The sequence below is a fragment of the Alternaria alternata genome, assembly GCF_001642055.1.
Source record: "Alternaria alternata strain SRC1lrK2f unplaced genomic scaffold CC77scaffold_7, whole genome shotgun sequence".
Taxonomy (NCBI): Eukaryota; Fungi; Ascomycota; class Dothideomycetes; order Pleosporales; family Pleosporaceae; genus Alternaria; species Alternaria alternata.
Window position 1 is genome coordinate 582,693 of NW_017306196.1, and position 12,925 is coordinate 595,617.

Below are 12,925 nucleotides of genomic sequence, written 5' to 3' on the forward strand. Positions count from 1 at the left end.
CCCGAAGAGGCCCCTATCCCTGCTTCGGACCTTAATCTCAATGGCGTGAGATTCGAGGCGCTCACCCAATACGCGGACTATACGCGATCGCCTGTCAGTGTCAACACTACCCGACGTCAATAGACGCCGGCAACTCTATCCCAGCCGACAGCGTGTGCATAGTTTCTAGCTACGGACTGACTTGCAGCTTGTCAGTCCCGATTCGAACAAACTGGTGGTAGCCATAAAGCCAGCAAATAAACCTTGATCGAGTCGATACAAAAAGGGACTGCGTCGCACTGGATACTCGTATGTTAACCTTTGAATCTCGTCGACCACGACGATGCGCACAAAAGGCCACTATCGAGTCAATACGCGCGCTGTCCGAGGAGGGCAGGATGCTCGCCCACTGCCATGTCGCAGGGCCCCCCGATAAACTTTCGCCAATCCGCACCTATGTGGCACAGCAAAGCAATGACAGTCGTCCAACATCGAGCGTTACACAGAACCGACGGGGACGCGGGCTCTGGAGAAGCAAACATGGCCTGACCTTGCGGGTCACAACGGCCTTTCTTCGCACAAATATCGAGATCTGGCCAATTGCTAAATCTAACTCGATTTCTTTTAGTCGCCACGTCGTACAGCTGTCAAATCGGATTGTTTTCACCTCGGTCCGCGAAAAATAATGGATGACACGGAATTTAGTTCACTGACACGTGCCTGAGAAAACTTCATAGTCGATTCATGTCGCTGGGCATAAGGCCCGGGTATTGATTCAATGAACTCAAAACTTCCGCTTTTTGGACGGACGAGCATTCTTTGCTCGGCGATTTTCCTGGACCTTGCGGTTCTTGCGAACAGCATCCACATCTCGAAGTTCGCTCTTGGCGCCACCATCCTTCCATGCACCGACGCGCTTCTCTTTCGCTTCAGCCACCCTCTTTTTCTGGACGTGATAATCATCACGGTACCGATCAGCCTGCTTCGGAGCCTTCTCGGCCTTGTGCTTGTAGCGCGGGGCGTTATTGAAGGATGATGCAGACCTGTTGGGGGCTTCCATTTCGCCCACGCGAGGCATCTTGACCTTGTTCGCCTTGCGCCAGTCGTCGAAGCGACCACTGCGGAAACTGGCCGCGATCTTCTGCCCACTTTCTCCAACAATCATCTTCGCACCCTTAGATCCATCCTCATCGTTGGTGCGGTTCACGTATTTCTTCGACTTTTTGTCCCAACGCATCTTGGATTTGGCAGCATCTGCGAAGCCTTGGATTTCATCGTTGACAAGTGACATCTCCGCCGCCCTTGCTGCAGTGACGAAGTTCGAGTTACCAGCGTCTCCTCCACTGACTCCGTAGGCCTTTTCCTCTGCCATATTCTCCTTGGGAAGGTATGACATGAAATAGTCGTCATTCTTCCAGCTGTCTTGTTTTGACTTCTTAGAAGATGGTTGTGAGACGGACACCTCCAGTCCATCAGAATCTGAGTCGTATACGCCATCAGCAACTTCAACTTCGTCTTCTGATGCTTCTTCGTTGCTATTCGATTCCCGTGAAGGTGCCTGAAGTGAGTCGATATCGTCTCCAGCAGCCAGTTTGTTGGCCGCTTGCTTGGCTTTCTGTCGTCCAACTTGTTCACGCCTCTTGCGCATAATCTCGGCTGTCTCGCTCTGGACACCTCGCTTGCCGATTTCAAATACAGTCTCTGCGGGTCGGAATGATTGGATTCTCGCAAGCATATCTTCTTTCGCTTTTTGAGTATTGTGTGCATCGTCGCTGAAGAGCATATGCGTCTCTGCAAAGTTTGGAGATGCCACCAACTCCTTAGCTCGTGCTACACTTTGTGCACTTGCCTGGTTGCGTGTCCGTTGGTATTGGCGTTCACCCTTTTCGGCCACACTTAGGAGTAGCGCTAGGTCCTCATCATCGGTGAGCTGTTTGTTCACAAGCTCAACGGAAGACTCCAACTGCCATGGTGCCAGGCTTCCGACAACAAAGTCTTCTGCGTAGTTTGGGTCCTCGGTCGACCTTCCGACCAGCAGTCTTTTTCCGAGGAAAAGCTGCAAGTCTATCAAATAGGGTAGATCGACATGCCTGCATAAACTGTAGGCCCATCCCTTCCGTCCAGCTCGGGCTGTTCGTCCCACTCGGTGTACGAAGATCTTGGGCTGGGAAGGGAAGTCATAGTTGATGACGTGGTTGATATGGGGCATGTCCACACCACGGGCAGCAACGTCGGTCACGACTAGTATACGGGTCAGGCCCATGCGGAAGTCCTGGATCTGCTCTTTGCGAGCTGTTTGGTCAAGGTTGCCGTACACTTTTAAAGTTAGTGATATCACAATGCAACAGCACATGATTACATACCGTAAGATACGGCATATCCTGCACCGCGAAGAAGATTGGCCAGGTACTCAACCCTATGTTTCGTTGCCGCGAAGATGATGGTAGACTCAGCGACCGGGACATCTTTGACGAAGCCGTCGCTGCGCTTCCGCTTTTTGCTGTTGGCAGCTTTTGCAGCATCTTCTTTGGCCTTCTTTGCTGCGTCGGTCTCGCCTACAGGAACCTTGATGACGTTATCGAGGAGATGCAGCAGCGCGCCATCTCGATCACCCGACTTGATTGTGAAGTAAGCACTCTTGAGGTCTGGTGAAATTTTGCTCTCAGCGTCGAGACGGATAAGCTTTGGCTCTTGTAGACCAGCTCTTGCAAACTCCACGAGCGATTTCGGCAATGTGGCACTGAAGAGCAGTGTCTGTCTAGAAGCCGGAAGGGCGTGCAGGATCTCAGATAGTTGCGCTGCGAAACCCATTTCGAAAAGGCGGTCGGCTTCGTCGAATACAATGTACTTGACGGAGGACAGGTCGAGACCCATCTCGACCTTCAGATGCAGGAAGCGACCAGGAGTAGCAATGATGATGTCGGGATTAGTGGTCATAGAGCTGAATTCTGTGCACATGTTAGTCTTGCCGTTGCTGCCAATTAAAGCTACTGTGTTGCACATACGTTCTTCGAGACTGTCACCACCAACAAGCAGGATAGTCCTTAGATCTGTGCCGCGTCCCAACTCTTTGACAACCTTGAGCGTCTGTAATGCGAGTTCTCGGGAGGGGGACATGATGATTCCCCGAGCGCCTACTTTGGCAGAATGCGCCTTGAGCTTCTGGATCATGGGTATGACGAAAGCAGCAGTCTTTCCAGAACCCGTCCTAGCCATACCCACGACGTCTTGTCCGTCCAGCATGAGCGGAACGGCCTTGCGCTGGATGGGAGTCGGTATCTTGAATCCCTTCTGCGTGATGGCTTTGAGAAGCGCCGCATTCAGGCCCATGGCCTGGAAACCTCCGCCCTTCTTCACGGACTTTCCTACATTGGACGCTTTGCGATTCGAAGCGGCCTGTTTCGCGGCAATGAAGGCTTCATCGTCGGATCCGTCGCCGTGTCCAACATCCAGATCTATTCCCAGATCTGCGTCCAAACCCGTCTCTTGCTGCACATCATCGCCGCCAGCGAGGGCATCGAATATGTCGAACTCGGTTTCGGAGAGCGCCGGCGAGCTCGCGCGGGGAGCCATGATGGGTAAGTCGGTGGTGGGACTCGGAGGCGACGTGATGCACTTTACCTGCCTGACGTCTAGAAGTCGCGCCTTCCTCTCTGCCTTTTGGAAAATTTCGGGCACGGTCCTCTCGAAATCTTGGCGGCAGGGATGGAGACGGCGCACCTAGCTGCTAGCTTCCACGTGCCCCGCGATGAGGCAGGCGCGTCCGACGCGTTTTGCCCACACCGAACTTCTGTCATCGCGTAACCCAATCCACGCCCACGAGATGAGTATGCATCCCCAGCTCTGGCCCCTCACATAAACCCACCAGCGCTAACTGCTGCAGGCTACAACGGTTACGAAACTTCGTACACATCCTACGGCGCCGGCGGCGGTGCTGGTGGAGGCGGCTTCATACCAGGAGAGGGCGGCAGTACACAGAGCCCGGGCGGTCGACAAGACCGTGCCCAAGACACCCTGCGCCCCGTCACCATCAAGCAGATACTGGATGCTCAACTTGAAGCCGGCAGCAATGACGCCTTCAAGATCGACGGCACAGTAGTCACCCAGGTATGTGTGCGGTGGTTCTGTGGCCAATCTGCCTCCGCTAACTACTTGGCCAGCTCACATTTGTCGGCCAAATACGCAACATATCCAACCAGACCACCAATACTACATACAGGCTCGATGACGGCACTGGCAGTATAGAAGTCAAGCAATGGGTCGATTCCGATGCCCAAGAACAGACCAACCCCACCAAAGCGAAACTCGTCGAAGGTGCTTACTGCAGAGCATGGGGTAAGCTGAAGAGCTTCAACGACCGAAGATCTGTCGGAGCGACAGTTATCCGACCCGTCGAAGACATGAACGAGGTTTCCTACCACCTACTCGAAGCGACCGCCGTACATCTATACTTCACTCGCGGACCTCCTGGCGGTGCGCAGGGCGGTGCGGCTGCTACCAACGGCGCCGGTGGACAGCAGCAAGCGGCCATGGGTGGCAGCTACGGCGGCTATGATCTCGGTGGCTACAACCAGACAGCGAAGAAGGTGTTCCAGTATCTGAGAGAAGCGCCGCAATCGAACGAGGGTCTGAACCAGCATGAGATTGCCGCGAAACTCGGTATCGACACAGCAGAGGTCGCAAGGGCTGGTGATGATCTGTTGTCAGGTGGTCTCATCTACACGACTGTTGACGACCAGACCTGGGCCATCCTTGAGGCAGATTAAGTCAAATGTCTATGGGCGCGTGGCCTCGAGTGGGGATGAGCAAACAGAACAAGAATAAACTATGCTGGTTTAGCGACATCAGCACGAGCGTAACGATTTATTATGATATTCCATCTGCTGCGTCGAAAGTGTTCGAGATTTCTGTTACTTGTCCGCTATCACTTTTCCGCGTTGGTTGAGAGGAACAATATGCACGTCGCAACAATGGCGCATGACACCACCGTGAAAACGACCTGCGTCTTCCAGCCCGTCTGCACCAATGCCCGCCGCTGACTATACCGTGAGATCGTATGAATATAATTCGACAATCCTGACAGCATGCATGCCATGGAAAGCAACCAAAAAATGATTCCCAACGGTAGTGCGAAACGCTTTTCTGCGAGAGTTTAGCACAACACTAAGTTACATACAAATTAGCCCGTGACTTACCAAGTGGTGTGGGTTCTGATTTGAGGTGGAACGAGAGGACGATGGCTACAGATACAATGGCCATATACACACTAAGCTTCAGCCAGGACAGAAATGCTGTAGATAACATTAGCCGTCAGATCTCCTGGCTTGTTCCGAGTCGACATACTTCGTTCATTCGCAGCATGGTCCCTTGCATCCGACGATACATTATCAAACAGCAGTACACCAAACCAAGGTCTCTCCCTAAAGGCCACTCGGTCATAATCATTGTTTCTACACAACATGTCAGATCGGAGTGAGAAAAATCCTAGATCGGGAATAAGTACTGTTTTACTAAGATGGGTTGGCTTCCGAAGATGTTGTAGAACGGTCGGTATGGTTCGGCTAGTATGGACTCATCTGCATCGCCCATGCGCGACGCGGGCCGGAAATCCATGTGTTCTTCTGGAACGCAGCAATTTGCTAGTATTCGCGATGAGGTTGTGCTTTGGTTAGTGTATGAAGATGCGTATAGGCGAATGAGGGTGTTTGGACGGTCAGCCGCACGGGCCCCATCATGAGGTCACTACTCGATTCGGACGCGCCTCCAAGGTTCCAAGGTTTGTTTGAGTTATCATCATCCACGCAATAATCATACATTGTACATCCACAAAAATGAGCAGGGAAAAGGAACTTGTACTTTTTGGCGGTGACAAGTAAGACGCATCGGCAATGCATTGTCTGGTTTAATGCTGACGAATTTGCATGCAGAGGCTGGAAAGCTTCGGATTGGACGGATAGTGATGACCGTGTAAGAGGAGGAGCATCTCAGGTAATCTCAACTTCCCAAACGAACTAGTCTCATTGCTAACATACTCGAACAAAGTCGTACCTCACCATTACTGGCTCATCAGCACGTTTCCATGGCAATCTTGACATCACCGCTCTCGGTGGTGCCGGCTTTGCTAGTCAACGCACTACTGGCGAGGACCGCACCTGGGACTTGTCTGCATACGACGGCGTCTATCTCAATATTGGGAAACATGATGGCAAAAAGTACACGCTGACTCTCAAAGACGAGATTCTGCCACTCATGCCAGATGGACGAGAACAATCAACCATCAGCTACGAGTACGACTTTGAATCGCAAAGCAAACTCGGTCTGTTCGTACCGTGGCATGCAATGAAGCCAACGTATCGCGGCAAAGAGAAGGACGATGCGAAGCCATTAGACACGAAGAATGTCAAGCGATTCAGCATCATGATGAGAAGGTAGAAATCTCCATTACAAAATCGTTCAACCGCAATACTTAACAATGGGCAGTTTCTTTGGCACTCAAGAAGGCGACTTCGATCTCACCATCAACTCGATCAAGGCGGTTGCACAACCAGACGACATCGAGAAGGGTATCATCGGTAGCGAGAAGGGCACGGGAGTAAGACTTTAACAAATTCAAAGTGCTAGCTGATAGCTAACGCCTAGCCAGGAGCAAGAGCCATGGTCTTGGAAGAATTCTAATCTCGTTGGGCTGGCAGTTATCCTGGGTTCGACATGGGCTATCTCATGGGGATATTGTTGGTGGAAAGGATATGATATGGGTATCATGAGGTTCGGAAGATGGTGGTCTGTCGTCAAGAACCCAACACTCTAGACAGGAAACACGCTGTTTGGTGCTTAGAATGTAGTCTTGGCAAGATGTCGGTTTGGTGGACGAAGCTACCATGTCCCCGATAAGGGCAATATATTTTGTCCGATGGTCATCCTTGTACCAAATCATGCCACGAGATGTCTTGGATGTGATCTTATCCCTTTGCATATCATCATCTGGTCTGCGTATAATACGTTATCTTACGCAACACTCCCAAAGTCTAGAGCAAGTCCGAATGCACAATAAATAGGAATCTGCGATTGTAAGAGGGCGGAACGTTACAGCCGAAAGGATCCGGTGCCTGGCGGCTGTAGGTAATGCAAGACTCTTGTCCGCCCCGACAACATCAACTTCACATAATGAATGCATTGCACTGATCGTATGGTCGGAAAATCCTGTACAGTGTTTGGCATCCTTCTTGCTTGTCGGTAATTTGTGCAGCGCTAGGACCTGTGTTCGTCAGCCCACATACTTGGAGGATTGCTTGGCTGTATGTTTCGTGAGATCGTTTTGAGTAAGCGTTCGTAAGCACATTTTGCGTGCACAACGACCAAGTACCAAAGAACCGCCCAAATCAACACGTCCTGCCGTCGACGGGAACGTTGAAGCTTGACGTTCATTGGCGCAGTGGGACAAGACGACGCAAGAAGCCTCCCGCGGACTTGGGATGCTTGACTCGGCTAGGGCGACCCGCACTCAGGGTGAGCTCGTTCACGTATCGCAGCAGTTGTCTCCACATCGCGATGGACGAGAGTCCCATCGACAACGCTGCAACGTTGTATGAAAATCACAATTGAGATCAATGGATGCAGCCTGATCTCATACCTGCAGTTCCTCCAAATTACAGCTGCTGTTGAGCATTTTCGCCGCTTCAGGCACCACATCTCCAATCACCAATTTCTCCGCTGCCAAGTCGCAGACCATGGCTAGACCTTGCCGATTTCGTCGATGATGGGCAAACCTCCGCTCGCGGAAATTCTTTAGGTACCGTCCAGGACCACAAGGTGGAGAGGCTGAGACGCTACGAGGCTGCATGAACATGGATTTTGATTGCAGCAACTGCAGTAGTGGCGGGCATGGGGAGAAGATGGGTGACGAGTACGGACGCAGCGCATTGCGTATAAAGAGCGACAGGAGTACAGCGCCAAATAGAGTATTCGCTGGTGTTTCAATTCGTCTCTCCAGGGTCCTCGATTTGTTTGTGATAATCCTACCTTGCTCATAATACCGTTTCGCAACCATGCATCTTCCGGCTCTTACCCTGGCTTTGGCTGGCACAGCACTTGCGGCGAAGAACACCACCAGGCCGTATTCGACATGGATGGCCTCTTCCTTTTTGTCCAAGAGCCAGCACATGGACAACCACTATGTCGCTTCGGTCATCCATGAAGGTATCCAGAAAGCCGCCACAACGCAAAACGACTCTTCTCTGCTTGCGTACGCTTCCGAAGCCGTCTCGTCGGTTGTTTCCTCCAACGGCACTATCAAGGGTTGGAACTCCACCTTCTACACACTGGACGACATCCGGGTTGGCAACAACATCCTTTACTTCTGGAACTCGGAGGGCCGTAAAGACGACAAGTACGTTGTTGCGGCTAAGGGTCTCCGTGAGCAGCTGGACCGATGGCCGCGCACCCCCACAGGCGGGTTCTGGCACAGGGCCCCTGTCTATGCGAACCAGATGTGGCTAGATGGTATTTACATGGCCGATACCTTCTATGCGACCTACACATCATACTTCGAGCCCGACAACACGACTGCGTGGAACGATATCGAGTTGCAATTCGATCTGATCGAGGAGCACTGCCGAAACACGACAACCAACCTCCTGTACCATGGCTACAGCGAAGACAAGTCGACTGTGTGGGCTGACCCTGAGACTGGTGCTTCACCATATGTGTGGGACCGTGCTCTGGGATGGTACTTTGTTGCGCTCGTTGAGGTGCTCGAAGTCTTCCCCAAGACACACGCTGGTTACTCCAAGCTCGTTGACTACTTTGTCACTCTGGCCTCTGGTATCAAGGACGTTCAAGATATCAGCGGCGGATGGTGGCTACTTATGGACCCGGAGCTTGCTGGAAAGGAGGGAAACTACATCGAGTCGAGTGCCACGGCCATGTTCACCTACGCATACATGAAGGGTGTCAGGCTGGGTTTGTTGGAGAAGTCGTACCAGGAGACAGCGTCCAAGGCGTGGGATCTGATGTTGGATGACTTCATCCAGTACGAGAAGAACGGCACCCTCAGCTTTACCGGCACGGTTACTGTAGGAAGTTTGAAGGGCGATGCGTCTTACGAGTACTACACTGGTGTTGAGACGCTGGTTAACGATGGTAAGGGTGCTGGTGCGTTCATGTACGCCGCCACCGAAATGGAGAAGGCTGGACTGGAGTAGACCGAGACAGCGGTTTTGGACAATTAATGTATATACTTTGAATCGAATCCCAAGTGGGAAATTTTCATGAAGTTGACTTAGACTTCCGAGTTGAGTAAACATTCATGTCTCCGTCCCGTTACCACGCGCCACGCTATCCTCATCAAGCCGGCGCGCGCCATGTCACTAATCGAGAAATCTGGCGAAGCACACCAACCACGTCACGTAGCAACACAGCCTCTACTCATATACCCAATCGTCGTTGTATCGTATGCCAGTTCCAATGGTGAGATTTCGCCCTGCCGCATTGTCGTGATTCGGCGAGCAGCTGCCGAAAGGTCCGTCATGGTTGCCAAAAATAATCCTTGGAAACGGGTCTCCTGAGCAACCATGTGGAGCTACGAGCCACGCCCCCGAGCAACCGTCACAGCCTCAGATCAACAGCTGGGCCATGAGCGACAGGCCCGCTGGCGTGATGGATCTTGCTGGAACTGTCGGTGACGTTGCGCTAAGTCGTGGCATTGCCTTTGCGGATATTTCTTGACCGTTGCGTCGTCCCTGCTATTGTGCTAGACAACTAACCTCCGACTACTTACTTACTTCGCAGTAGAAGAAAATATTACATAGTCGCTGTGCTACTAAACAAGTCTTGATCAAGGACGAATGTAAGACTCTCAACACAGGACATCCGATGCAATCCTAACCACAATACAGAAACCTCAGCCCGCAACAATGTCTTCCGCTGTATCATCTGCCGCCTCCCCCAGCGCAACAGGCGCCTCGTGCACCACGGCCGACTTTACACAATTTCCTACCCAAGATGTCTTCTGCGCCGTCGGCAGCACAACCGGCATCCCCTCCAACACATCCGACACGCTCTCGCAATGCTGCAAAGACGCTCCGGTCGAGGAGTTCAACGGTTCATGTGGATATTACTGTCTCGCCTACGACCAGACTGTTGCTGATCTCAATGCCTGTTTTATGGACAACGGTGTGAACCCCAGCCAGATCTTTTGTTCGGGAAACAACACTGCAAGCGCGACGGGCACACCAAGTGGAAGTGGAAGCGCGAGCCGGACGTCTGGTGGTAATGGACCTGATGCTACGGGCTCGCCAGGTAGCACTGGTGCTGCTGCACCCATGGGTGTAAGCAAGGCTGGCCTGGGCATGTTGGGTATGTTCGTCATCTCTGCTTTTGCAGGTGCGCTGTTGTAAAACACTACGATACTTTTTTACTTTTTATACTTAATGTCCCTCCATATTTGCTCCATCACTCACTCTGCACAATACGGTTTGTGGTTTCGTTGAAGATCGTTTTCGCTGCATATGCCTTGGATAGGGAATGTAGGGTACCTCGAACAGGATGGACATGTGCATGCCTTGGCTATTATGCAATACTCCCCCGATCGGCATCTCGGTATACCACCTTGCCTTGCAATTGGATTCTACCAACGTCCCGCATCCGGAAACAGCCAATGCATACTTCTTGCCTACCGATACAATGGTAGCACAATTTACCCCGCCTGACTTACATATGAAAAGAGCGCGCGCAGAACATATTGCTTGTTTTTCCTGACAGACAAGCCTGCGAACATATATGACACGATCCAAGTTCCGTTCATTCTGAAATATTGGTGACAATAAGCTGTCCCAAGAGCTATTTTGGACCATGGCTACTCTAGCTGCCTTAGTCATTGCCTCCGTAGTAGTCAGCCTATACTATCTCCTCAAGATAGGTCGCCGAGAAGCAGGACTACCACCTGGTATCTTCTAGATCACACCATGTATCGTTCCGATGCTAAACCTTCCAGGCCCACCGACCCTTCCTCTCCTCGGTAACCTGCTGTCTATACCGACAAAGAACGCACACTTCCAATTCACAACTTGGGGAAAACAATATGGCGGCATCTATAGCCTCAAACTCTTCCACACCACAGCGATCGTGCTCAGCGACCGCCGACTAGTCCGCGAGCTCATTGACAAGCGGGGTGCAACATACAACAGCAGACCACCTTTCTTCTTTGCCGAGCACTATATTGCCAGGGATCCAGCGAATATTCCCTTGGTCGTGTTCATGCCCTCGGGAGATAAATGGCGGCTTTGCAGAAAGTTATATGCACAGTGTTTCAACGAAGCGAAAGTTGAGAAGGAGCACGTTGGCATTGTGGAAGCTGAAAGTAGGCAGATGGTACATGACTTCTGGCACGAACCAGGAGGTTTTATGATGCATACTTTGCGATTCAGTAATAGCATCATTAAGAGTTTGGTTTATGGGACCAGGACTAGACATGCAGACGAACTTCAAGAGTATACAGTCATGTTCGAGAAGTACGTCGAATTGCTTGAGGTTGGTGCAATACCGCCGGTAGACTTATTACCTTGGTTGGTATACGTACCCCAGTGGATGTGGCGGGGACGGTGGAAGAATTGGAAGAATAAAGGGGATGAGAGTGGACAGGCTGTTAATTCCGTCTTTACGAAGATGGTAGAGCCGGTGCTGGAGAGGAGAAGGCGTGGGGTACGTGCAGGTTCTGTGTATGACTTCCTGCTGGATGAGGGAGAGAAGGGTATCAATCTGACGAGAAGAGATCTGGACACTCTTGCGGGCTCATTGATTGATGCTGGGAGTGATACGACGGCATCTGCTATACGGGTTTTCATACAGGCTATGATCAAGTATCCAGGTGTTCAAGAACGAGCTCATAGGCATGTTGATGAAGTGGTAGGAAGCAAAAGATCGCCGATTTGGAGCGATGTCGCGAAGCTACCGTATGTCGTTCAAATCATCAAGGAGGTGATGCGATGGAGGCCAGTAGCGAGCATCATGCCGCATCACAGTACCGCTGGTAAATCTCAGTCCACGCGCGATATATATCGATAATGGCTAAAGTGAAACAGATGACACCATCGACGGCTACTTCATACCTAAGAACGCGACTGTCCTCATAAACGTCTGGGACCTGAATCACTCACCAGCCGACGTCAATACTTGCGAGTCCCCAATGTCAGACTTCGATCCTGATCGATACGCAACTCGCATTCACGCCTCATCTCACTACGCAGCGTCCCCCGATATCGCTTCGCGGGACCACTATACCTACGGTGCTGGACGACGTATCTGTCCTGGTATGCATCTCGCCGAGCGCAGTCTCTTCATTGCTATTGCGAAGTTGCTCTGGGCTTTTGAATTCAAAGAGAAGCCTGGAAGGCCGGTAGATGTTGACCCCGAAACAGGATTCATGGATGGTATTGTGAGGACGCCAAAGAACTTCGAATGTGAGATTCGAGTTCGGCAGGAGCGACAAGAAATCCTTGAGAATGAATTTGCGGAGGTGAGGAATGTGTTGGGGAAATACGAGGTCTAAGGACAATGTGTGGTGTGTAAGAATTTGATGCTAACACAAATTCACTGGAAGGAAATCGGATTTGCTATTGAGTTCCTCAACTTACCTTGCAGTACGCACGTACAGCTACAACGATTGCTATCATGCGCTTCGAAACTGTCGCACTTACTTCTTGGTGATAGGGTACGGCTTCCAACTCTCTTTCTCGTACAGGACAGCACGATGCACCTGTAAGCTCATCGCGCCCGTAGCGGTCAAGAGCGTGCGTGATCGTTGCCTCTAGAGATAGAATGCTGTACAGGTACACCCAGCATGCACCTTCCACGCGAGCATTTCGCCTGCCTACTCGTACCTCACCTCATCATGAACAAAACTGGAGCGCAGTACCTACGTTCTTCATCCAACTTATTACCCAACAACTCG

At 51.5% G+C, this 12,925-nt stretch overlaps 6 protein-coding genes across 6 annotated transcripts; 4 read left to right on the forward strand and 2 right to left on the reverse strand.

Annotated features, from left to right (window-relative positions):
* Nucleotides 1-704: 704 nt before the first annotated feature.
* On the reverse strand, nt 705-3,638 carry CC77DRAFT_1049019 (DEAD-domain-containing protein). The gene is made up of 3 exons (XM_018527564.1): nt 2,985-3,638; nt 2,343-2,927; nt 705-2,295 (listed from the first exon to the last, which is right to left on the reverse strand). The coding sequence occupies exons 1-3, from the start codon at nt 3,550-3,552 to the stop codon at nt 764-766; spliced, it is 2,685 nt and encodes an 894-aa protein (XP_018387500.1). The 5' UTR covers nt 3,553-3,638; the 3' UTR covers nt 705-763.
* On the forward strand, nt 3,529-5,079 carry CC77DRAFT_1019086 (replication protein A, subunit RPA32). Its single transcript, XM_018524749.1, has 3 exons — nt 3,529-3,806; nt 3,863-4,086; nt 4,140-5,079. Exons 1-3 carry the CDS (start codon nt 3,728-3,730, stop codon nt 4,743-4,745), a joined length of 909 nt encoding a protein of 302 aa, XP_018387501.1. The 5' UTR covers nt 3,529-3,727; the 3' UTR covers nt 4,746-5,079.
* Nucleotides 4,491-5,592, reverse strand: CC77DRAFT_986066 (hypothetical protein; the record flags this gene model as incomplete). The annotated part of the gene is made up of 4 exons (XM_018536212.1): nt 4,491-5,121; nt 5,175-5,270; nt 5,323-5,429; nt 5,483-5,592. 4 exons carry the CDS (start codon nt 5,590-5,592, stop codon nt 4,904-4,906), a joined length of 531 nt encoding a protein of 176 aa, XP_018387502.1. The 3' UTR covers nt 4,491-4,903.
* Nucleotides 5,593-5,633: 41 nt separating this feature from the next.
* Nucleotides 5,634-7,126, forward strand: CC77DRAFT_782752 (CIA30-domain-containing protein). The gene is made up of 5 exons (XM_018533154.1): nt 5,634-5,851; nt 5,907-5,967; nt 6,022-6,407; nt 6,460-6,571; nt 6,623-7,126. Exons 1-5 carry the CDS (start codon nt 5,811-5,813, stop codon nt 6,785-6,787), a joined length of 765 nt encoding a protein of 254 aa, XP_018387503.1. The 5' UTR covers nt 5,634-5,810; the 3' UTR covers nt 6,788-7,126.
* An 898-nt stretch (nt 7,127-8,024) lies between these two features.
* Nucleotides 8,025-10,373, forward strand: CC77DRAFT_931925 (Six-hairpin glycosidase; the record flags this gene model as incomplete). Its single annotated transcript, XM_018534237.1, has 3 exons — nt 8,025-9,117; nt 9,388-9,416; nt 9,882-10,373. 3 exons carry the CDS (start codon nt 8,025-8,027, stop codon nt 10,371-10,373), a joined length of 1,614 nt encoding a protein of 537 aa, XP_018387504.1.
* Nucleotides 10,374-10,953: 580 nt separating this feature from the next.
* Nucleotides 10,954-12,854, forward strand: CC77DRAFT_1087827 (cytochrome P450; the record flags this gene model as incomplete). The annotated part of the gene is made up of 2 exons (XM_018529459.1): nt 10,954-12,004; nt 12,057-12,854. 2 exons carry the CDS (start codon nt 10,954-10,956, stop codon nt 12,521-12,523), a joined length of 1,518 nt encoding a protein of 505 aa, XP_018387505.1. The 3' UTR covers nt 12,524-12,854.
* Between the last annotated feature and the right edge of the window lie 71 nt (nt 12,855-12,925).